The 25,608-nt window shown below is 43.9% G+C and overlaps 3 protein-coding genes across 4 annotated transcripts; 1 reads left to right on the top strand and 2 right to left on the bottom strand.

The window, feature by feature from the left end:
- Window positions 1–4,563: 4,563 nt before the first annotated feature.
- LOC311041942 (general transcription factor 3C polypeptide 1-like) lies at window positions 4,564–10,704 on the top strand (the record flags this gene model as incomplete). The annotated part of the gene is made up of 1 exon (XM_084052423.1): window positions 4,564–10,704. One exon carries the CDS (start codon window positions 4,564–4,566, stop codon window positions 10,702–10,704), a length of 6,141 nt encoding a protein of 2,046 aa, XP_083908549.1.
- Window positions 10,705–14,914: 4,210 nt separating this feature from the next.
- LOC311041678 (uncharacterized protein) lies at window positions 14,915–25,206 on the bottom strand. 2 transcript variants are annotated; one of them, XM_084052160.1, is made up of 2 exons: window positions 25,085–25,206; window positions 14,915–15,872 (listed from the first exon to the last, which is right to left on the bottom strand). In XM_084052160.1, exon 2 carries the CDS (start codon window positions 15,812–15,814, stop codon window positions 14,918–14,920), a length of 897 nt encoding a protein of 298 aa, XP_083908286.1. In that variant the 5' UTR covers window positions 15,815–15,872; window positions 25,085–25,206; the 3' UTR covers window positions 14,915–14,917. The 2 variants fall into 2 exon arrangements, with proteins under 2 accessions (XP_083908286.1, XP_083908287.1); XM_084052161.1 differs by lacking the exon at window positions 25,085–25,206 and adding an exon at window positions 19,903–19,932.
- LOC311041941 (zinc finger BED domain-containing protein 4-like) lies at window positions 23,376–25,223 on the bottom strand (the record flags this gene model as incomplete). The annotated part of the gene is made up of 2 exons (XM_084052422.1): window positions 23,376–24,036; window positions 24,172–25,223. The coding sequence occupies 2 exons, from the start codon at window positions 25,221–25,223 to the stop codon at window positions 23,376–23,378; spliced, it is 1,713 nt and encodes a 570-aa protein (XP_083908548.1).
- Window positions 25,224–25,608: the final 385 nt, after the last annotated feature.

Genomic DNA, 25,608 nt, shown 5'->3' with positions numbered 1-25,608 from the left:
ATTTGAGGCAATTTGGCAGCAGTCTCATCACAAACAAAAATGCAATTCAGAGGTGAAATTGTTGCTGTTCTATAAAATCTGTTATATTTTATTTATGAATAATTCCAATTGGACAAAAGAAAGCAGATGGTTTAACATAATCCAGTGATGCTGACGTTGTGCTACTCCTTAACCACTTTTCAACGTGCATCCCTATTTTGAGCTTGTTTTCGAAGAGTCTCCAATACATTTCAAAAATAATGAAAAGGTTATTTTCTCTATTTGCTGATGAGAAGTTGTATGTAAGGTCTGAGTGGTTAAGGTCTTTGTATCCTTATGTGTATACCAACATTACTATAACAGACTAAAGAAAGGATAACTAAGGGTTTGCACATCTGGTACACTACCGACACCTGCTGCTGGGAGATGAAAATAATTTGTTGGGTAGCTGTGATTGGTTGAACCCATTTTTTGTTCTCCGGGAAGATGGTAGAAAAACAGATCATTAAATGTCACAGTTTCACAGGGTGAAATGTGTATTTCTCCCTGCTGCTGGGAGATGAAAATAATTTGTTGGGTAGCTGTGATTGGTTGAACCCATTTTTTGTTCTCCGGGAAGATGGTAGAAAAACAGATCATTAAATGTCACAGTTTCACAGGGTGAAATGTGTGTGCTAAAATTCAGTAATGTAAGTTTTTACAACGTGTGAATGAATTGAACAGAACAATCACGTTTGATGTGAAATTAACCCTGCCATTACATGGTTGTATTCAGATGTCTTGAGATTGTTCAAAATGTAATTGTACTTGACTCCGTATACAATGAAATGGCTTAGTCCTTGTAGTGCTTCTGTAGTTTGGGGGTTAAACTTGAACCTTACGTCTCTTTTCTGGGCAAGTAATAATAGGCTAACTTTTGGGGAAATGTCGTTAGAAGGTCAAGTAGTACATCTCCCTGGGGGACCACACAGCATCCATATTATGAAAATGGCCCCTTAAACACCTGTAAGGGGCCATTTGGAAGCCCATGAGGGTCCCTGGACCCCAACTGTAGACCCACTGGTGTTTCCAGTGAGCCAACATGCACAATATCAGCACCCTGACTCTGTTTGACCAGAATGGAACAGAGCCTTCATTGGTATCATTGGTAACACCTGTGAATGTCTTCATAATATGGCTGCTGTGAATAGAGCCTATTCAAGTTTAAGGGTTTAAATGCATTCACTGTACCGGATGTCCCAGGTCCCAGGATGTGTACAGGTCTTAATTAGTCCATCTTGAACAGTGGTTCTCAAAGTGGGGGACCCCCAGGGGTCCTTGAGTGAGTTCCACCCCCAGCTGAATGATTGATAGAAATGGATCTTTACGGGTCTGTAGCTCTGCTGAGAGTGTACAAACGGACCCGGGTCCATTTGGATCCATGGCCTAATGCAGAGGTTATGTGATCCATGGCCTAATGCATACCAAACCTTGACATTAAAACGGTTGAGGACCACTGAACACCAGTTGAAAACTATTGGCATGAAGTAATTGTTTGTTTTAGTTGATTGTGTAAAATTTGAACAATCCGTAGTATTTTCACTGCAGGACTGAAATAGCTCCAGTAATGGTGAAAGCACTTGCCAGCGTTTCTCAATAGTTCGGGTCCTGGCCCAAACAGAACAACTTAAAAGCACATTATTGAATGCGTATGACTTTGTATTGTGGTTCCTGAATTTGTGGTCAATGCAACATTTTGTTTGCAGTGTGAGACCAGTTGACCACTGCTTTAAATGATTGTTTTGGACTGTAGAGTAGAGATAATGGTACGTAATCATGACTATAATAGTTTCACACTGAATTTGTATCAGATTTGTATTTCTATTGCAATTTTGGCAACAATAAATAAGAGATAAAATAAAAACTACAGTTGATCTGTCTTTGTTGATATTGTCATCTTGATACGGGGAAGAAAGCCATCAGTTGCTGAAGTTGCAGCTATATGTCTCTTTACATAATATGATGATTTAGGTCTTAGGTTTTAAAGTAATGTTGACTTTGACTTTGGTAGAGCATTGGGATCTTCTTCATGATTAAGTATATTTACTGTATGTCCAAATATTGTCTATTATCTTTATCAATTGATTCTGCTATGATCAAGGGACTGCATAATGGGGATTAATTCATTGTATTACAAAACGAATGTCAAAATTATACTTTTAGCACAAACAAAGCAGATTATTTTAATTAAATTATGGTGAATAGAATCACTACTGTTTCTTCCACTCTCACAATACACAATACTTAGCATGCCCAGGTATCCATAACCCATCAACCAACCAGGACCCAGTTTTTTGGGGGGAGAACAGATGAGCCGGTGTTAAAATGACATGGTGTGTGGTGGGACAGATGTTGGTATTTTTCGTGAAGCCATGAAGTCATCAAACCAAACATGGAAGAAGCAGGAAAAGGGGAGTACAGTATGCACTGGGTGAAATGGTTGGATTATTTCATAATAACTATGGCCGTAATGCGGATCTCCAAAACATAAATCACCATATATGGAGCCCCCTGATGTCATCAATATGATACTGGCCTAGACTGCATATTTGGGCATGCCTGACACAGAGCTCCATATGTGGGCATACAAGGGACACAGACAGACAGATACAGAAATCTCCATATATGGGCATAAAAGGGACATAGGCAGACGTGTACTCTGACAATGGGTACAATGGGTATTGTATAACTGGGTGGGGCATGCATTTCCAACTTTCATCGCTCCAGTAAACCATCCGACCGACTTCAAACCGACTGTGCCTGTGCCAGGCACAGTCGGTTTGAAGTCGGTCGGATAGGCGGTTGTCCAGAACAGCCATTGCCGACCGATACGCCCATATATGGGAATGCCCATATCGGAGCATATACTGATGACTTCAGGGATCTCCATATATGGGCATAAAAGGGACCAAGACAGACAGATACAGAGATCTCCATATATGGGCATAAAAGGGACACAGACCAAGCCCCCAGAACCCAGTGGTTGCATTGAAGCGCATTGGACATGCTGGCCACTTGAGCGAAAACGGTTTCGACCAATGGGCTCGACTCACGAGCTTGCGCACGGGGCAGCGCACCGAGGTGACGCAAACCGCATCACAGAAGCCCCAAATAGGCCTCACCCATCACATTTCACAACCCGGAAGAAGGGGTGATTTCGCCTCATGCGCTGGGTGAGCAACTCAATGCAAGTGGATGGGAGAGGATTTCCGGTGCCCTCTCTATTATGTTTTATTAATTAACTCTATGACACAGACAGACACAGGCCACATATATGTCTGTCTGACTGTGTCCCCTTTATGCCCATTATGGCGATATCTGTCTGTCCTTGTCCATTTTATGCATATATGGAGATCCCTGTTGTCATCAGTATATGTCCATATATACTGTATTCTCATTAATATTAATATTAATGTTAATGATAATATTTGACCTCCTCCCACGCCACACCCCCTCCCGAGCTCCCTCAGGTCTGGTGATGCCAATCTCCTGGAAATGCCCCAAAGAACTAACAAACACACCTGGGGTGACAGGGCTTTTTGAGTTGCAGCCCCCTCCCTTTGGAACCCGCCTCGCATCAAAGCCACCCCCACCCTTGCCGTGTTCAAAGCCTCCCTCAAAACCCACCTTCTCAGACTTGCTTTACCCGCCTAACTCAAATCAAATCTCCCTTTCTTCCTTTTAGTCTTATAGCTTATGTTTTTCTCCTATGTTTAGCCTTTTAAATACTTCTCTCTTAATAAAGTTGTATATTTTTGTTTCGATTTGTTTTGTAAAGTGACTTTGGTTACCATGAAAAGCGCTATGTAAGTGTGATGTATTATTACGATTTAATATCTTATACTATATAATTGACAAAAGCTCCGAAAGTTCGTCCGGGGTAAGCAAGCACAGGATCACTCCATTTGCCCCGAAACTTGCCACAGACTGTTGATCAGAGCTATGGCTATGTTTTAGGCATCTTACCCCACCTCGATCTGTGATCAGACTCTCGGCTTGATTGCTCCTCTGATTTGCCTATCAGACCCTCAGCCTGATCTGGCAGGTTGCCATAGCAACCAGATACAGGAAGTCTGACCTCTTTATCACATGACCGAGATTGGGAGGTTGGGACTAGAGGTTAGGGCCGCAAAGCGTCCCTGACATCTAGTTAATATTATTAATATTAACCCTATATTGCAGACCAGAGAGGCTACTTGAAAGCCAGTCTGACATGATGGACCTCCATATTTGGGCAAGACTGACATGGACATCCATATTTGGGCATGTCTGACATCATAGTGACATCATTCCCCCTAGTCCCTCCATGTACTTTCCAAATATGGACATCCTCCACTGCTGTGCCCAAATATGGTTATATCTATATCACAGCAACATCACGTCTACATCACGGCAAATTGTATAAAAGGAATGGGGAAGGTTGAAGTAACTTCCTCATCCTTCTAAGAATGAATATGATATGATGTAACTTTTGCGAAGAAGGTTCTGACCATGTTGATTTTTCCTTTGTTTTGAAATCCGTTAGTGCACATGCAATACAATGATATGGATGCACTGAGCATAGTGGAGAATGAGGTAGCATTGGACGGTCTGGATGGAATCACCATTTCCTCTCTGTGGATACGTCTGGAGGGTAGAAAGCCAGAGTTTCCTCTCAAACTAGACCTGCACACCAAGGAATTCATTTGGAAGGCGTTGATCTGCAATTGTGACTTGAGCTTTTATGAACTTCCAAAGGAGAGGGATGACGTTCTACTCTCTGACAGGTTTGCAGACATTGACCCAGAAACAGGGATTGAGACAAGGGAGGCGCTTGTTAACCAACAACAAAGGACAGAGATCTACCCGACCCATGTCATAGTAGAAGACAAGAATGGCGTACAGGGCTCCTGTGCATTGTATAAGGAGAGGAAAGATGTCACCAATATTGTCCGCTCCAACGTCAGCACTGCATTGCTCAGCTTAGAAGAGGCTTTCAAAAGGTTTGGCCGGAGGCTTGTTGTCGTGGCATCGCAGGAAGTCAGATTCCGTGCTTTGATCGGTCCTGAGGGTGACCCTGACCTGAACCTCGCTGACCACACCTACTGCATACTGGAACGCGTAGGCCGAGCTCGTTGGCAAGGGGAGGTACAAAGGGACCTGGAAATCTCTCTCAGGTTTGATGCCAAAAAGTTGTATTACTTACGGAAGTCTCTTGTCAAGAATGGCCTCATCAGCATGCAAACGTATGTGATTCGAATGCACAATGGACAGCAGCAATACTCCATACTGTTGCTGCTCAACCGCTTCCATGTAAACAGGAGGACTAAATATGACATTTTGATGGAGTCCATGTCCAACATTCTAGCGGAGACACCTGGTCAGTTTGCCACTGTAGTCTCTCTCAGAGAACAACTTAAAGTGACACAAAGGACATTCAGGTTGGTGCAGCAGTATATGCAATCTGCCAAGCTGGTCAGGATAATCAATGCTCCCGTGGAGGACTCGGAACCCAACGCTGGCACTTGTGCCACCAAGAGAGCGACTAAAGTAACAATGCGCTGTTTTCAACTGATAAAGCCATTTGTTAGGAAGGAACTGATTGCGGAAGATGATGATGATGATGATGAAGATGGAGCTGGGACAAGTGCAGTGGGTTTGTCTTCCAAAGGGCGGATCATGGAGCGGGATGTCCTCATGCAGGCCTATCACCTTGTGCTCTCTGTTGGTACAAGAGGCATTTCGTTGAAGGCCATAGGCTCAAGGATGCATATTGGCAAACTGGAGACTCGTATGATATGCCGAATGCTGGACAGGTGTGGCATGATTAAGGCATTCATGGAAGATGAAGGCAAGCAGAGGGTCACCAAATATATCAGCCACAAGTGCGAGAGCATGAGTAACCATTTGCAACAGTTCGCAAAGGAGCGAAACAAGTTGCTCTGTTCATCTGCAATCCCAAAAAACAAGCTTCAAATCCCCAATACACCATCCTCACCTTCCAGGTCAAAATCCAAAGGAAAACACAAAACCACAGTGGAGAAAGAAGAGGTATCCATCATGAGCCCCGAGGTCTCCCTGGGAAAGAATGGATCTCTGAATGTAGCCAGCCATGCAAGCAGTGACAGCATTACAGTCGAGGAGATTCCAAAACAGGTCCAGTGTGCTGGGCGATCCAAAAAGGCTCAGGCCAGTAAGATACCGCAGCCTCATGAGACATACCGTCTCCTGAAGAGGAAGAACATGATTGTGGAGTCTGTCCACAGCCTCAAGATCATAGAAGGAATTGGCATGCTTCAAAAAATGATCAACGATGAAGAGAAGACGCATGGCATGACTACAAAGGTTTGTAAGAAGACTATTCTACGTATAATACATAGTCTGTCCAGAGAGGGCTTAGTTAAGATATTCACTACCACAGTTACACGGGATGGTATCAACAAAAAGGTTGATTTTGTGGTTCACCCCTCCATTCAGCCTGACGATGATATAGTGAAGAGCGCCATTTGTTTCCAGACCTCCAGATCCTTCTCCATTGCACATCTGCTGCAGGCTCAAGAGATGGCCAAAGAACAAGGGCATGAGTTGCGAATGAATGCTGACAAACCTTTTGACTTCAAACCCACAACAGTCATAGGCATGGGCAGGGCTTGGGGATATCAACCCAAGATGCAACGTCTGCGTGTAATCCATACCTTCCTTTGGTACCTCTTGCATGGGCACCCGCTCCAGCAGAGCACCAGGGGTACACACCCATCCGGCCAGTCTCCCACCGACAGAACTGCCTCTAATGCTGGTGCTACACACACATTATCATGTGAACACCCTGAGCCCTCAAATCCATCATTCTCAGGCAACAATCCCAATATCGGCAACGCACATAATTCACCAGATGCAGCCAGACAAACCACCTCCTCTGAAGATCTCTCCTCCCATACGGGGGACCGGTGGAATGCAGGGTCTCCTCACCTGGATGGGATGTTGGCTCTGCCGGATGGAACGTCGGCTAAGCCAGATGAAACCCTGCCTCCCCAAAATCTGAGAGTTTATGTGGATGAGATCTCTTGGAAGAGATTCATTCCTCCGGTTCCCATACACAAGGAGTTTGGCAGCGGCTGGGGCCTCATTGAAGATGTGCTGCTCTGCTTGCCTCTCTCCATCTTTATACAGGTCACACAGATAAACTACATGGTAGATGGGCTGGCAACGTACCTGAAGGATCCTGTGAAGCAACACTGTCTTATCAGATACTTACCCGGTACTTTGAAATCGCAGCTTCTTTACAAACAGAAGTATGTCTTCTTTTTCCATGAGCACTTGCAGAGACTGGCCTATATGGGTCTGCTCCAATTTGGTCCAGTGGAGATGTTCCAGGAAAAACAGAAGGTATCTGTTTACTTGAAGAAAACTTCCACGATTGTTGACACAACCAGCTCTGAGCCTCACTACTGGCTGGTCAAAGATCCACCCGACAAACCATTTGAAAGGTGGCACTACATGTTCACCACTGTCAAAGATGTGGAAAACTACTGGTTTGACCTTAGGTGTGTCTCCCTCAATACACATCTGGGAGTGAACCGTACTAAGAGAGGGATCGTAGGACTTCCTTTGACACATGACCGCGACAATTTCCAGAGATTGGCATACTTGCTCAAAGGCTCCCATGAGCTGTGTGATGACGGTTCGATTCCAGGGGATGGTAGAGGTGCTGGAGGGTTGGATTCATGCTTCTTTGCACACCTCAAACGCAACTGGGACTGGATCACACCGGAAAGTGTTGAGGTGGCAGAGGAGCCTGCTAGCATGGACCAGCAGCTGGCTGGAGGTAGGAAACGGAAGAGTAAAACACCAAAGAAGGTTGTCGTCCAACCCCCATGCAAGAAAACAAAAGAGCTAAAGATATGTAGCCCCACCCATGATGAAATAGAACATCTGGCTTTGAAGAAAATGACAAGACAGCGTTTCATATGGTCCATACAGGAAGACTCACTGATGATGCTCTGTAGTGTGGCCTCACATCTGCTCAACAGCATGATGACAAGGCAGTTTGTTCCCTCCTGTGTTGTGAGGGCCTTGCTGTACACAGAGTGTAAGATATCTGAAGATAAAACGTCTGTCATTATCAGGCGACACATGCGTACCATCCTCAAGAATCCTCAGACACTGCTGAACTACAGGGTGTGTTTAGCTGAGGCGTACCAGGACAAGCTTCTGATGGAACTTCTGGAAGAAAAGAAACCCACTAACCCAGATGACCCCAACTTCCCCAATCACTGCGCTGCAGCATTCTCCGAGTTCACCAGGCTCCTAAGGCAGAAGTTCAGCTCTGACATGAGCTCCTGCAACAACATGGCTGTCCCCAATACCAAGGAAGAGCTTTTCTCACGGTTTAAGGTTTACACCATAGATGAGGGTAAAGGAATATGCTTGGAAGACTCACTCAGTTGTAAAGACGACATTCACGCCATCGTGTTAAATAACTTGATGCAGAGCACTCTGTTGTCTAACTCTCAGATGAAGCTAACCAGGTCCTTCCAGACCTTCAACATCAATAGTAAATATAGTCAGGAAGCGTTGCGTCAAGTGTTCATCCAGTGCAAGAAGACAGGTGTGGTCAGCCGCCGTCGTGTCAGTGACACGTGTGGGCCCAAGAAGAACCGAGCCCTGTCCATCCTGCCCATGTCCTACCAGATGTCTCAGATATACTTCAGGTCTTTTCTGTGGCGTTTCCCTGCCACATTGTGCACAGATGCCTTCAAGTTCATAAAGACAGTGAATGACATTGGGTCAGTAGATGACATGCCTTTCATTGCCTTCTACGATGAAACAGAATGGAGAGATGGGTTAGGGGGCAGAGGAAAGGAGTTGGGGGAAGTAAGTCCGGAAGAGAAAGAAGAGAAGGGTGGGAAGAGTTGCAGGGAGAAAGAAAACAAGTGTGACAAGGAGACAAACATCAGACCATTGACAGTTAACTCATCCACTGAGGACCATGTGGGGGACCCTACTTACCTGGACGAGCAGACTCAATGGGTACCATCGTCAAGCCCTGCAGCCCAAGCTTCAGAGGAACCCCAGGACTTTTCTAGCATGGTTCAGTTCTCTCTAGAATCCCCAGGCGGAGCTTGCGCAGCATTCCTCAGCCTAATGACTCTGGGATTAGTGTCTGTGCACGTGTCCATACCCAAGCAGGTGGTGCTGGTGGACAGTAACTTGGTGGACAATGAAGTTGCCAAGAGTATGGCAACACTGGAGGAAGATGACGATGAAGATAACAACAATGAAGCTGATGAGTGTGAGGTGTCGAAAAGGTTGCATCTGAAGAGTCATCGGGCATCACACACAAAGTACCTGATGATGCGAGGATACTGCAGTCCAGGCATAGCTCAATTACATAACCTCAGTGTCAATGACAGCATCGTAGTGGAGTCCTGTTTAATAAGTGTGCAGATGCGCAACACTCCTGCTCACCAGATATTTAACCCGGAGCTCTCATCCCCTTTGGACTTCTTCAAATGTGGTCCATCTCAGCTGCCTTCCATACTCACTCATTCTTTCCAACCCCGACCCTCTCTGGATTCTCCATCCACTGTGGAATGTGATGTGCGTTTGATTCAGACATACGGCTACACCGCTCAGGACGTGCAAGCCTGTGCTGAGATACAGAGGAGCTTAGATGGGGCGGGTGAGAACGGCTTGAGTGAACAGGACTTGTACCAGGCACTCAAACACCTGACAGAAAAACAACCTGCTAGCACCAGGAACCTAGAGCAGTATGTGCAGGAGCTGCAGGAACAGGGTCACGTGTTGCAAGTTGGCGGTTTTGGGCCACGTTGGGTGCTGATGCGCCATGCCGGCCCATGGATTCTGACCTCAAAATCCGGGCCCAGGCCCCAGTTCCACACAACCCAGGAAGGAAAACAGCCCTTCTGGAGAAGCCAGCACAACTTCTTGACCCGCAAGAGATGCAGAGAAGGCTGTGACAAGCAACAGCAGCCACCAGGGAAAAGAGTCGCTGTGGATGCCGAGAGAAGAGATGGGGCAGGTGGAATATCAGGAGGGGGGACTGACGGGGAGAAAAACAGCATAGAAGAGTCAGAGGAGCAAGAGAGACAGGGAGAGGGCAAGAAAAGCACAGACATTGCATCGACAGAGATGGAGCCAGTAGAGGGGACAGAGAATGTGAGAGAAACGGGGAAGAAGGACATCTGGGAAAACTATGTCACATGGGAGCAGGAGGGTGGAAGGATTGGGACCAAAGAGACTACTAACGCAGGTTCACCATCAGCACCACCCGCAACATCACCAGCTGATAACGATGATGGAGATGACGTGAGTTTCATCAGTCGACCGTGGCGTTTGGTGGACGGCGGTCTGAACGGGCCGGCGTGTAAAGGCATGCTGGAGGCCGTTCTGCTCCACATCATGTCCCGGCCTGGACTCACACGACAGGCACTGGTGGAACACTATAAGGATGTCCTGCAGCCAATGGCCATATCTGAACTTCTACAGGCACTTATCGAGTTGGGTTGCGTGAGGAAGAAAGTCCTCGTCAAAACTCCAAAAGCGTCACTCTTCTCCCGCCCAGGACGTCAGACAGACACAAGGTCTGAAGAGGCACATGTTGTCTTTTATGAGCCCACCATTAGCTGCTGTCTACGGCTCGCTCAGGTGTTACCCAATGAAGCTAACTGGAACTATTTCACCTAAGTTTGACAAAGAGCAGGCATGTCACATGGCTTTTCCTCATATTACTTTGGTCACACATGCATAGTTTTAAAGTCCCTGTTAAAGAAAGTCTAAACACATGATACATGTCTAAAAGTCATGGTTTTAAAAATGGTTAAAAAAATAAAACAATTGAACAATGTTGTAATGAATGGCGGTTGGGGCAGTCATTTTAGGGGGTAATGTCTGTATTCCGACATCTCACTACTCCGACTAGTGGCTTCCGCGTGCGGTTAGGGTTAGGTATAGGGTTAGTTAACGTCGGAAAGGCGACATGTAACCTCATTTTAGACACTGCAAAGCAACCTTTGCTATAGACACTTGAGATATAATTGTCCATAAACACAATCTTGATTAAAATCTATCAATGTCATGTTTGACTAATAGTGTGAAAAATCACATGAGCAGGTCAGTTTAGTTCCAGCTTGCACCTGAAAATGTCTTTCTCACATACAAATAAATACATGTGATAAAACACCTTATTAGCGCAGAACTATCACAAGATTCTGCTACTGATATATTTTGAGATATTGCAATATAATATGCCTGCAGTGATATATTTTAAGAGATATAGAATAATATGCCTGCATTATTGTGTTCATAAAGATGCAACTTTGAGAATCATTGGTTGTTTTCACAGGAGCAAGCCGCGATTATTATTGACGTCAGAGTAGGGAGGTTGATAGAATGAGTGTCAAATAGGCTCCAAATAGAAAAAAAATGCATGACAGCCCGTCCCATTGTGAGCTTGTAGATTATCTATGCCATACATGGGCAACTGGCGGCCCGGGGGCCTCATGCCCGGGGGCCACATTCACTTAATGTGGCCCGCAGGTTAATATCGGAATAGGCCTACTGATATATTATTGATTTCAGCAATTACAATTCCAAACATGCAAACATGACCCGCTTTAATTACTTCAGTCTATATTAGTAGCTTAATGACTAGAATTCAAATTCGATTGTCTTTTTTATGTCCAATGTATTTTTATTTAAGCTCATAACGTTAACATAAGTATAACTAAGTGCCTTTGAAATTAAATTAAAATATTACTTTTCAGGATTCCAATTCAAAAATAGCAACAAAAAAATCAGGATTCCATCAAAAATAGCAAGATCTACAAGCTACAAGCTCAAAACGCATCGCTCTGCGACGCGTTTTGAGCTTGCAGATCAGCTATTTTTGATACTTTTGTGTGACATAGAATGGCGAAGTATGGCATTAATTTTCAAAAAATATAGAGATAAGAGGAGTCTGCCGGACAGTATATGCAATGAGGCCCTCTGGAGTGAGTGTGGAAATATAGTGGCCCTCTACATCATCAAAGTTGCCCAGCCCTGGTCTCTATGTTGTTGGACAAGAAAAAAAATATATAAGGCTTAAGTGATCTTTCTTTCGGGGTCTCATCTTTTGTTAGATGTAAGAACCGGGGCTCTAGGGAATAAACGGTTAGTAATCACTCAGTGGTGGAAAGTAACTAAGTACATGTACTCAAGTACTGTGCTTAAGTAAAATGTTGAGGTCATTTACTTTATTTGAATATTTCTAATTTCAAATACTTTTACTTCTACTCCATTACATCTCAAAGGCAAATATTGTGTGTTTTACTCCACTGAGAGTATTTGAAAACTTAGGGTAACTTAGGCCCCCCGCACCTACTGTGCGTCTGATCGGCTACAGCCCACACAATGGGCCAGGAGTTCGGGAAATAGGAGGTGTAAATAAAAGATAGATATTACACAAACCTGTGTCTTATGACGTTTTTTTTAATTTACTAACACAAATACAAACATACATTAATACTCCCAGTAGTCAACCAAACTGCTAGAAGGTCAGTCAAACTACTAACCAAGCCAGTAATCACACATATTACTTACAAGGTCAGTCTAACTTGTCTAACTTTAACCTCGCCGGTAGACACACATTCTACTAACAAGGTCTTGACCTGCAGGTCAGGTTATAAACCTAGGAAAGATAAAACACTGAAACAGCCATGGCAGTATTACTGACACGAATCTTCACACAAACTATAAACATATCAGCATATATAATAGTAATGTAGGTGTACGTTTTCTAATCTCTACTCACTGCCGGTTTATGCCGATCTCCAACGAAACTAGACTTCCCCCACAAAACACAATAGGTAGGCCGCACTCTTAGTGATGGCACAGCCTGGCATCGTAAGCCATGCACTTCACACATGTCTATACTCAGTGGTGTAAAGTAACTAAGTACATTTACTCAAGTACTGTAGTTAAGTACAATGTTGAGGTACTTTTACTTTACTGGAGTATTTCCAATTGTCTATACTTTTACTTCTACATTACATCTCAGATGCAAATACTGTACTTTTACTCCACTACAATTGTTTGAAAACGTTAGTTACTAGTGACTTTTCAGATATAAATTATGATATTATGAAACACACATTAACCACTTTAGCCCTATTTTATACCTGGGCTATTTGAAAATAGCCGATCTACAAGCGACGCGTTGTGAGATTGTAGATCTGCTATTTTCAAACATTTTAGTACTTTTACTTTTGGTGCTTTAAGTATATTTTGATGGCAATACTTTTGTACTTTTACTCAAGTAACATTTTGAATTCCGGACTTTTACTTGTAACAGAGAACTTCTGCATTGCAGTATTGATACTTTTACTTAAATAAAACATTTGAGTACTTTTTCCACCACTGTCTATACTAGGAACATCTTACATTGTCTGCTAACAGCTCCAACCCCATACTCGGAACAGCTTACATGTTGCTCAACTTAAAAGTTACGCACTTCACACATAACATTATATTTATGCACACCAAACATGTTCAACATAAATCCCCAATATGTCATTTTAATCCTTTTAAGAATCCAAATTGCTTCTATTTCGAAAATTGTAACCACCATTGGAATCTAAATTAACTTTACATCAAAAGCAAATTACTACCAATTGAATTAGAAACAATTATTCGCCACCTGTTAACCCAGAACACAAATGAATCTTGACATATAGTTGCCTGTCTACATTTAAAATGAACACTACAAGTCCATCTTCTTTGGAACACTCATATGTTCTTGTCATCCCACTTAAACCCCTTTCAATTTGACGTTCCTAATTTGTGCATGTCGTTCATGGGCAAATTTTTAAACTCTTCTAAATAGTAAAACAGCAGATCTACAAGCCCAGGTGCTCACAACCTGGCAGGTCAGCCATTTTAGCCGGTTTTGCGCGACATCATCGTTCAACTAAGTATATAAAATAGAGCTTTAAGTGGCTAACACAAATCCTGATAGACAAATATTTCGCTCCTATTGTCATCAATGCACCCTACTTAACGCCTTTCATCACAACTTAGAGGTTAGCCTGGTAAACCCTCCATCCAGAAATCTCAATTGTATTTTATTTCAGGAGTGAGTCTGGCCTGTAGACCTACATGGGCAATTTGGCTGTGGGCTGGAGATGGGCGGGAGTAATGTAGCTTTGATGTCCAATTAAGCCACTTTAGGCTGCAGTGATTATCACCAGGAGTAATTGATTTGTCTTTGATGTTAATGAGCAGCTTGTATGAAAGGTGTTGATTAATCATTGATTAATGACGTGTGAACCACTCTGGTTCCACCTGATTGGCCTACCCCCGCTGTCAATCACAAAACAATGGGCGAGGACGCTGATTGGCTCGGTTAGTTGGTAATTCCGCTAGAAACTCCCACAATGGGCAATCAGGCCAGACTCACTCCTGGAATCAAATGGAAATGAGATTTCCGGAGGGAGGGTTTACCAGGCTACTTAGAGGTAGGCAGTAAATTAATACATTCATCATCATCATCATGCAAGTTATTCAAATTCTTCAGTCATAACTGCACACATTTGGAAATGGCTTCATCCATTTCCCTGTTACAGGCACATGCTGCTAGCATCTTTTAAGCCCAGTCCACCCGAGTGCAACTAACCACAACTGCCAACTGAACATAAACGGACACAAAGGCCCACATCTGGGTGGGCCTTTACATCAGTCATGCCCAACCGCGGCTGCCCACGTCACATCGGTATGGCACTGGCCTTGTCCAAAACACTGCCAACCTCCGCGGAGGGTGGCAGTGGAGATGTCAGTTCGTCTGGCAGTGTTCTTTTGCCGCCACGAAACGCACCACCAGCCCCCGCAGAGGACGGTGGTGGGACAATCATCTCTCTTTTCCTCACCTTTTTACCTTTTTCTTTCGAAACCTGCTCATGACCCACCGAACAGGCGTGAGTAGGTCGGGTGGATTAGCCCACTCAGATATCTCTCTGAGCAGCCGTTCCAGCTCCACTTCCGCTGGGCTGCGCACTCCTGCACACTGCACGCTGGGAAGAGACCTCCTGGCAGACCAAGGACCAGATGTGGGGATTGCATCTCCACACTGGCCTAGGAACGCCTCTGGATCCCCCGGGAGGAAGTGGCCAATGTTGCTCAGGACACGGAAGGCCGGAGCTCTCTGCTGGAACTGTTGCCCCTGCGACCCTACTCCAGATAAGCGGTTGAAGCTGGATGGATCGATGCGCACTCCTGGCCCCTTACCTTGACCAGACCCGACTGGTCTGATCCCCATGGCGCCTGGCCTCGCACTTTTGTTAGACAGGGCCCCGGGCTTGAGGCAAAGGCCACCTTTCTTTGGTGGTGCCACGACTCCCCTCTCGATCGCCTCCAGTCTGCGTGGGTAGTTGAGGACAGGGTTCCGCGCGTCCGGACCTCTCAGCGGGCTGCTGCTCGGGCTCACTTCCCTGCGTACCTTGCTGCTCCGCCCTGGTGTGGTGACGGAGTGTGGATTGGTGTTGGTCTCCTCGCCGGCCTTCCCCGCATGAGTCTTTACCTCGACCGCCCCCTCCCCCGCGGCCTCGTCCGCAGGAGCAGCTCCCTCGACCTTCTCCTCTGCAGCCTCTGTCGCGACCTCCAACGGCACCTCCCCCACGGCCTCGTCCGCAGGAGCAGCTACCTCTGCGCCCTCTGTCACCACCTCCGAAGGCTCCTCCTCCTCCTCGGCCGCCAACGGCCCCTCTGCGCCCTCTGTCACAGCCTCCACGGTGCTTTCAGCAGTCGACTGGTGGCGTGTCATTACCTCCCCTTCCTCAAAGCGGTCTGGACACCCACGTGTGGCGATGAGTAGTTCTTAGCTTTTGAGACAGATGAAGTGTGCACAATATATTACAATTATTGTATCATGCTTATATCATACAATGCAATAAAGCCAGCGGCTTGCTTGTTGCGGTCCTTTCACGTGTAGTTTTACTTTATCAATTGAAGCTCTATAATTCAGCATTATGAAAATGTGTCTCTTCAACAAACCGATACAATAATGCTTTTTAGTTAAGCGTGTGTGTGTGTGTGTGTGTGTGTGTGTGTGTGTGTGTGTGTGTCTCGGGGCAGCCAGCGGGCGGGGTGTTTACGGCATGGTTTCGGGTTTCAAGCAGTGTTTGTGTGGCCACATGTGGAGGAGGACCATGTATGTACGTCACGGGAGAAGGGAAAAAAACGTGTACATGTGATGCGGAAGTCTTCCGCGAGGAGATGTGAAGAGTGGTCGAAGCCCACACTTCATGTACACTCGCTCCCTGCGCACTCGGAGAGTCCACTCGGCTCCTCCACACTCGACTCCACTCGGCTCCTCCAAAAAGCAAATGACCAATTGGGTCAAGCTGGAGCGATCGAGCGGGAGTGAGCGAGTGGTCGAGATTTTGGATATTGGAATTCAGCTAAAGGGACTTTGCTTCCCACCGGATGACACGTGATTTTCTCCTTAAAAAGGAGAAAATGTAAGCGTCCACTGGATGGCACAGAAACCCCATCTGCAGTGTCCTTATAATGCCCTTCAGAAACCAGGCCTCTTGGAGGGGGTGTAAAGTAACTAAGTACATGTACTCAAGTACTGTACTTATGTAAGAGGTATGTTTACTTTACTGGAGTATTTCCAATTGTGAGTACTTTTACTTCTATTTCTGCAGATATAAATCACTATTATTATAAAACATACATTAACCACTTTAACCCTATTTTATAGCTAAGCTATTTGATAATAGACGATCTACAAGCTCACAGCGCGTCGCATCGCGACTTGTTGTGAGCTTGTAGATCTGCTATTTTCAAACATTTTTGTACTTTTACTTTTGGTACTTTAAGTACATTTTGATACCAATACTTTTGTGCTTTTACTCAAGTATATTTTGAATTCCGGACTTTTACTTGTAAGGGCGCGCTCCCACCGCACCTTTATTTTACCCCTGGGGCAAAATCTGCCAATGCTTTGTCAATGCAAATGCGTGGAGTCCTGGTCTTGCGGATTTTTCCCAAGAATCCACGCATTTGCATTGACAAAGCATTGGCAGATTCTGCCCCAGAGGTAAAATAAAAGTGCGGTGGGAGCGCGCCCTAACAGAGTATTTTTATATTGCAGTATTGATACTTTTACTTAAGTAAAACATTTGAGTACTCTTTTCACCAGTGCCTCTTGGTTGACTTTCATAGAGCATGTCACAGTTAATGTGACAAACAGGCAGTGTTAACCTTCATATATGTATGTACTTATCCCTGCCTTTATATGTCGGCCTACCACGCCGGTATAATCCTAAATAAGCAGGAAATACGCACATGATAATAATCTTAATAATTTCACATGCGTTGGAGGCGTGGAATAACCCTACAATCATAGTATGTTGGATTCATGTTAAAGGGATAGTTCACCCTTTTTTTCTATCGATTAGTCACCCCATGGAGACTTGAATTCATGGATATTTTTTTTGTTTTTGTCGCATAGGTCAATCATTTGAAGATGAGGTAGGCAGAGGTTCCGGTAAGAGACACAAAGGAGGCTATTTGTGTCTCCTACCGGAACCTCTGCTGGTCATCAAATTATTGGCTTAGGAATTCATACTGCTCAGCACACATCTGCCCCCTCGCAGCATAATTAACTGCGGCCAACACAAACTCACAACATTACAGTCGGCCATGTTGTTCCTTAGCGTCATCGCCGACCACCGCCCAACGAGACCCAAGTGAGGTCAGACAACACACTCCATATTTGGGCATAGCTCCATTGGGAACATCTCCTATTATGGCTTTATATAACCGCCCAACGAGACCCAAGTGAGGTCAGACAACACACTCCATATTTGGGCATAGCTCCATTGGGAACATCTCCTATTATGGCTTTATATATTATAGAGACCAACAAACACAAAGCACCGCGCAGCGGCTAGGGGGGAGGGGCGCGCAGCGCCCCGACCCTCTATATCATACAATGCAATAAAGCCAGCGGCTTGCTTGTTGCGGTCCTTTCACGTGTAGTTTTACTTTATCAGTTGAAGCTCTATAATTCAGCATTATGAAAATGTGTCTCTTCAACAAACCGATACAATAATGCTTTTTAGTTAAGCGTGTGTGTGTGTGTGTGTGTGTGTGTGTGTGTGTGTGTGTCTCGGGGCAGCCAGCGGGCGGGGTGTTTACGGCATGGTTTCGGGTTTCAAGCAGTGTTTGTGTGGCCACATGTGGAGGAGGACCATGTATGTACGTCACGGGAGAAGGGAAAAAAACGTGTACATGTGATGCGGAAGTCTTCCGCGAGGAGATGTGAAGAGTGGTCGAAGCCCACACTTCATGTACACTCGCTCCATGCGCACTCGGAGAGTCCACTCGGCTCCTCCACACTCGACTCCACTCGGCTCCTCCAAAAAGCAAATGACCAATTGGGTCAAGCTGGAGCGATCGAGCGGGAGTGAGCGAGTGGTCGAGATTTTGGATATTGGAATTCAGCTAAAGGGACGTTGCTTCCCACCGGATGACACGTGATTTTCTCCTTAAAAAGGAGAAAATGTAAGCGTCCACTGGATGGCACAGAAACCCCATCTGCAGTGACCTTATAATGCCCTTCAGAAACCAGGCCTCTTGGAGGTGGTGTAAAGTAACTAAGTACATGTACTCAAGTACTGTACTTAAGTAAGAGGTATGTTTACTTTACTGGAGTATTTCCAATTGTCAGTACTTTTACTTCTATTTCTGCAGATATAAATCACTATTATTATAAAACATACATTAACCACTTTAACCCTATTTTATAGCTAAGCTATTTGATAATAGACGATCTACAAGCTCACAGCGCGTCGCATCGCGACTTGTTGTGAGCTTGTAGATCTGCTATTTTCAAACATTTTTGTACTTTTACTTTTGGTACTTTAAGTACATTTTGATACCAATACTTTTGTGCTTTTACTCAAGTATATTTTGAATTCCGGACTTTTACTTGTAACAGAGTATTTTTATATTGCAGTATTGATACTTTTACTTAAGTAAAACATTTGAGTACTCTTTTCACCAGTGCCTCTTGGTTGACTTTCATAGAGCATGTCACAGTTAATGTGACAAACAGGCAGTGTTAACCTTCATATATGTATGTACTTATCCCTGCCTTTATATGTCGGCCTACCACGCCGGTATAATCCTAAATAAGCAGGAAATACGCACATGATAATAATCTTAATAATTTCACATGCGTTGGAGGCGTGGAATAACCCTACAATCATAGTATGTTGGATTCATGTTAAAGGGATAGTTCACCCTTTTTTTCTATCGATTAGTCACCCCATGGAGACTTGAATTCATGGATATTTTTTTTGTTTTTGTCGCATAGGTCAATCATTTGAAGATGAGGTAGGCAGAGGTTCCGGTAAGAGACACAAAGGAGGCTATTTGTGTCTCCTACCGGAACCTCTGCTGGTCATCAAATTATTGGCTTAGGAATTCGACAAAAACAAACAAAAAAATCCATGAATTCGAGTCTCCATGGGGTGACTGATAAAAAAAATAGGAAAAAAGTCATTTTGGGGGTGAACTATCCCTTTAATGTGTATTTTCAGACATTAAAGACCCCCCCCCCCCCCTCTACACCAAATATTTTTGCCGGAAATAGCCGAGCTTGTGAGCTTGTAGATCTGCTATTTCCGACTAATGTTCCCATCAGAATAGGGATGCTATAGGGTTCAAGTGGTTAATGTAAAAAAAAGTTCCGATCACACGATCACACACACACACACACACACACACACACACACACACACACACACACACACACACACACACACACACACACACACACACACACACACACACACACACACACACACACACACACACAGATCTGATCAGCAGTCTTACCTTTGTTTGAACGACTCAGAAAGGTTTTCCCAGATCTCACTGACACCCTTCTACCTGTTCACTTTTATATAGTGCTCTGGGAGGGACCAGGGATGTGTCACTCCTCCTGGCATACATACTGTGTTTCCAATGTTCAATACTTTTACTTCTACTCCACTACATCGCTGAGGCACATATTGTACTTTTACTCCACTACGATACTTTAGTTACAAGTTGCTAGGTAGATTTAGATTATTATTACAAAACATACATTAGCCACTTCAGCCCTATGTGTACTTAGGCTATTTGAAAATAGCCAATCTACAAGCTCGCATTGTGAGCTTGTAGATCTGCTATTTTCAAAATATGTTTTATAACTTTTAGACATAATTATGATAACGTGTGAAACGGGACGTTCTGCATAATGAGTACTTGTACTTTTGGTACCTTTGAGTACATGTTGATGCCAATACATTTACTCAAGTATTGGAGTACTTTTTTCCACCATTGAGTATGTAGAGTGTTTGTATTAGTATTATGTCCAATCCACCTTTTGTCTTTTTTTCTTGTCTGCCTGTCTGTCTGTCTGTCTGTCTGTCTGTCTTTCGTTGTATGTCAGGACACTTCAGGACAATTCAGGACAATTCAGGACACTCCGTTGTATGTCAGGACACTGATATACAACCATCACAACCATACTGTTGGACAATGTTAGACAACAAACAGTCAAGGGCGAAAATATGGGTTGAGGCTATAGGGGGGGTCAGCCGCACGTGAAGCGCACGGGCGTGGAAACTTTTGAGTTTCTTTTTTTTTTCTCTCTCTAATATATATATCTCTACATATTAAGACGGGTGTCTTTGACAGGTGTCGCAAAGTGGTTAATGTATGTTTTGTAATAATAATCAAAATCTACAAAGTGACTATAGTAGTGGTGGAAAAAATACTCAAATGTCTTACTTAAGTAAAAAGTAAATAATTCAAATAATTGTAGTGGAGTAAAAGTACAATATTTGCCTCTGAGCTGTAGTGGAGTAGAAGTAAATTTGTCCTGAAAACTAGAAATACTCCAGTAAAGTAAAAATACTTCAAAATTGTACTTTAGTACAGTACTTGAGTAAATGTACCAAGTTACTTTACACCATTGTTTGTTTGTTTGCTCGTGCATCGGGCTGATGGGAGGACTTACCCATGTTATTTGGCATGGACCGGATGTAACTAGATATTCCTTGTTCAGTGTTCTTTCCTTTTAGGCTACTGTACATTCATTGACAAATCTGAAGGGGGGATCACATCCCCCCTAACCCCCGGGATTTCCGCGCCTGCAAACACTTAAACAAAATAGTAAACAGAAAACTAAATAGTAAATACACATAAAACTCCATTTACAATACAAAATCGAACAGACTCTCACAAAATAGTGATATGGGGTGACCTATTACATAAAACAGATTATTTTAATGATTTTTACAACACATGTAACTTACACAAAACTTTACACCAGTCACACTTACCTGCACTTGAATGTGTACACGCACACACGCACACACACACACGCACACGCACACGCACACGCACACACACACACACACACACACACACACACACACACACACACACACACACACACACATACACACACACACACACACACACACACACACACACACAGAGAACTGTTAGCAGCTAAATGCATTTTACCTTTTGTAACTACGTATCTATGTGACAATATTATTTTCATATCCGCATACTTGAAGAATATGTACAGGGAAAGGTTTGAGACAGAAAATGACATCAGACATGAGACCAGAACATAGACTGTATAAAAGAGATGGACAAAGTGATGCCCCCAGACTCTACAAGCCTATTTTTCAACAATTTCAAAGCCGCCATCTTTAATATAGGCCTATACCAAAAAGCAACCGAAAATCAATCGCTAAATGAATGCTATTGGTTGGGTAACTTGTCAATCAATAGCGGGGGCGGGGAATGAATGCTATTGGTTGTGTAGCTTGTCAATCAAATCATCCCGCGCCTCCTAGGGCATTTATCGTCAATTTTAAAATAAATGGGACCATAATTTACCAAAACGCATACCATGGTGATTGAAAGAACTTTAAACTAGCGACTGTAAGCATATAGTATTTATGAAAATGTTTATTAAGGTAATAAAATCAAGTCTAAAGTTTGTCAAAAACCCACCCACTTGAATTTTGAACCCACTCAATTTCAAAGCAGGAAGCTGGGCCCTTGGACCAGAAGCGTGGCGTAATTTGTGGGGGGCAATGGCCCAGACAATAATGTTTTTTCCCAGTCTAGCTGCTCAAAGTCGTGGGCCAGAAAAAAAGGAAAAATCTACATGACAACAACATTAGCAGCCCCTCACCCCTGTCCATACTGTGGACATACAGTTTGCCTTTGTTTTCAAATTGCCCACATTTGCAAGTCGCAAAACCGGTTTCACTGAAATAGTGTGGAAGCGGGGAGCGAGAGAGAGAGAGAGAGAGAGAGAGAGAGCGCTGATCTACAAGCTCACAGCGACACATTGTGAGCTTGTAGATCTACTTTTACTTTTGGTACTTTAAGTACATTTTGATGCAAATGCCTTTATACTTTTACTCAAGTAAATTTTGAATAGCTACCGGACTTCTAATTGTAACAGAGTATTTTTTTCTACATTACAGTATTGATACTTTTACATAAGAAAAACATTTGAGAAGGCCTACTTTTTCCACCACTGAAGGCTAGTAGAGTGTTGTTACTATAATATATGTAATATAATAATATAGTAGCAATACAAAATAAACAAAAAACTAATTATGTCAAGTTAATTGTTTTTATTGTGGTGAACTGAAAACAAGAAATAATCAAAGTACAACATTTCAATTACAGTCCAAGTACCAGGAAAAAAATAAGAAAATATTATGGCAGAGCTGCAGACACAGCGACCAGACCTCAGTCAAACGTCATTTGCATGTCTATTAAACATAAATAAACAATGTGATTTAACTGGAACGGGTGCATTTCTCCTTTCCGACATGTCGCCTTTCCGACGTTGACGAACCCTATACCTAACCCTAACCGCACGCGGAAGCCACTAGTCGGAGTGGTGAGATGTCGGAATGGAGAGTGAACACCAACTGGAACATGTATGTTTAGTACCTCTGCTTCATCACAAGATCACAAGAGGCACTTCCTAACATTCTGTGGTGTCAATACTATGTCCAGAAGGACATGTTTATACACTCAAAACTTTGTTGAAAATAGCATTCTGATTACTATGTAGCATGTATGATTGTGACTTCAAAAAGCAAAAAAAATAAGCATGCGAAAAAAGCAACAACAAAAATGCATCTTATAGTAGCCTCAATAAAGACAAATATCCACAAGTAAAAATGTAATGTGCAAGTCAGGCACTGAATTATCTTTGTATGTATGCAAAATGAGAAAATGTGCATTCCAAAATAAAGAACACAGCCTAAATAAATGTCACTTCACTGCATGTTTGCATTTAGGAACACCAGATGACAGACTTTTGTTGGGTTCATCCGATTCAATCTCTCCGAAGTCAGCTGCCCTGATTTGCTAAAGAGTCTCTCTGATGGAACCGATGTGGCCACAATGCAGAGTTTCTTCTTCATGACCTTACACAGTCTGGGATAGACCCGGCATCGAGTCTTCCACCATGCGAGTGGGTCTGACTGTCTGTCCAAATAAGTCTCCTCCACAAATGCACTGACCTCCGACATGGCATCAGTTGTTGGGTTCTGAGTGCTTCTCAAACGCCTAACACCCTCAAACATCTCTGTCCAGAGAGAGTTGTGCGGTCTGGAGTTCTCTTCTTGTGCTTCGCCCTCTTCTTCAGCCTGCTGGTGGAGGAATGTGACCTCAGCTGCAGCATGGCTGAGGTGTTGATAGGTTCTATCAGCCTCCCCATTGTGCTGCTGGAAGAACTTATTGAACCTGGGGTCCAATGCTGCTGCCTCAGAGAGCAAAGGATTGTGTTCCATGTTGTGGAACCTGGTAGCCATCTCCTGGCCCATGGTGTCCACCATCTTCCTCACAGGACCTCTGAGGTCCCCAGCTCCTTGTTTGTCCGCAGTTAGTTTCTGCAGACGTCTTCCCAGAAAGTACATCTTTGAGCCACTAGCATGACTGAGAGAAAGAGAAGAAAGTTAGGCATCTTAATAATAATCAGGTTTGTGACTGTTTTGGGTGCAACTGAAAATTAGGCCTTCAAAATCACAGTATTAGTACATGACAATGCAATAATACTATTTAAAAACATACCGTTGATCACTCATCTCAACTCTGACTTGGTCAAAGGGCTCTAAGATGTCACAGGCCAGTTGCATGTCCTCCCACTCCTCTGCAGATGGGACGGGCAGTCTTGGATTCATGAAGTCCAAGGTGGAGATGACAGCTTCTCTGTTTGCCACCATCCATGACAACATGCGATACGTGGAATTCCACCCAGTTGGACAATCCTGCTTGAGACGTAGTTCTGGCAAGCCCAGCTGTTTCTGTGTGGCCTTCAGTTTCCCAGCTGCAATGGTGTTTTTGTGCATATACTCAACGATGGCTTTCACCATGTCCACTGTAGGTTGAATGGCAGCAATGCCATTGTTTACGACGAGGTTCAAGGTGTGAGCAAAGCAGGATAAGTGGGGCCACCCTGTCATCCCGATGGCTTTCACAATGTTATCAGCATTGTCTGAAACACAGGCAACTACTTTATCTGCAATGTCCCAGTCCTTAGCAACACTTAAAAGTTGACCTGCCAGTTCATCATGGATGTGTCTCTCGCTCATCACAAAACAGTCCAACAGGCAGGAGACCATTTGAAAGTCCTCATCAATGAAGTGACAAGTCACGGACATGAAGTCAGTCGTGGTTCTGGATAGAGTTAGGCACACTGCTTCAGCTTTATCCACACTTTCTTTTACTTTCTCACGCGTTCTCCTGTACAAATCTGGAATGATTTCTGATGACAGTGTTTTCCGGCATGGCAAAGCGTAGTCAGGGTTCATTTCCTTTATAAAATCCTGGAATCCCCTGCCTTCTACAATTGAAAATGGATGGAAACCCTTTGCAACAAATGTTGCCAGCAAATCATCCAGTCTCTTTTGCTCCAGTGGGTCAATAGGCATTGACACAACATCTGGGAGGGTTGACTGAGCTCCTGTTGCCCTGGGCCTCGTACCTGTTGCTCCTGGTGTAGCACCGTCTGGAGTGGCAGTGTCTTCACAGGGAGTTGGAGCAGTAATGCGGCTGGTTGCTGGAGCAGTTCTGATGGTGTCTTCCTCCATAGGCTCTGGTCTTACCTGTGATTGTTTCCTCATATTGACTTGTCTTCTTACCACAGCTCACACAGATGGTAGAGTAAGTAATGAAGAACTTGACTGACCTCCCGGTATTTAAACACACCAGTCTAGCTACTCAAGAAAGGCCATTATCATAGGGAGTGGCCCACACAATGGCTTGTTAGCATCGTATTTGTGTTGATGGGGGCATTTACACCTCTGATGTAGATTTAGCACCTTTATGATTTGGCACCTGAGGTGGTAGACACAATGGCAGCTTGACAGGGCAATAAGGACAGTCATAACAGTGTACTGTAGTGATGCCACTCTAAAAAAATATGTCTATTTTATGACCAATTGAACTACTTAAACTTTAATAGTTCAATTGGTCATAAATATATATATATATATATATATATATATA

Source organism: Gymnoscopelus microlampas, assembly GCF_963454915.1.
Source record: "Gymnoscopelus microlampas genome assembly, chromosome: 3".
Classification (NCBI taxonomy): Eukaryota; Metazoa; Chordata; class Actinopteri; order Myctophiformes; family Myctophidae; genus Gymnoscopelus; species Gymnoscopelus microlampas.
This window is presented reverse-complemented; position numbering and strand designations above follow the sequence as displayed.

Bases quoted from the DNA above. Each gene is read 5' to 3' on its own strand.
- LOC311041678 (XM_084052160.1), bottom strand. From the start codon at position 15,814: ATGACACGCCACCAGTCGACTGCTGAAAGCACCGTGGAGGCTGTGACA.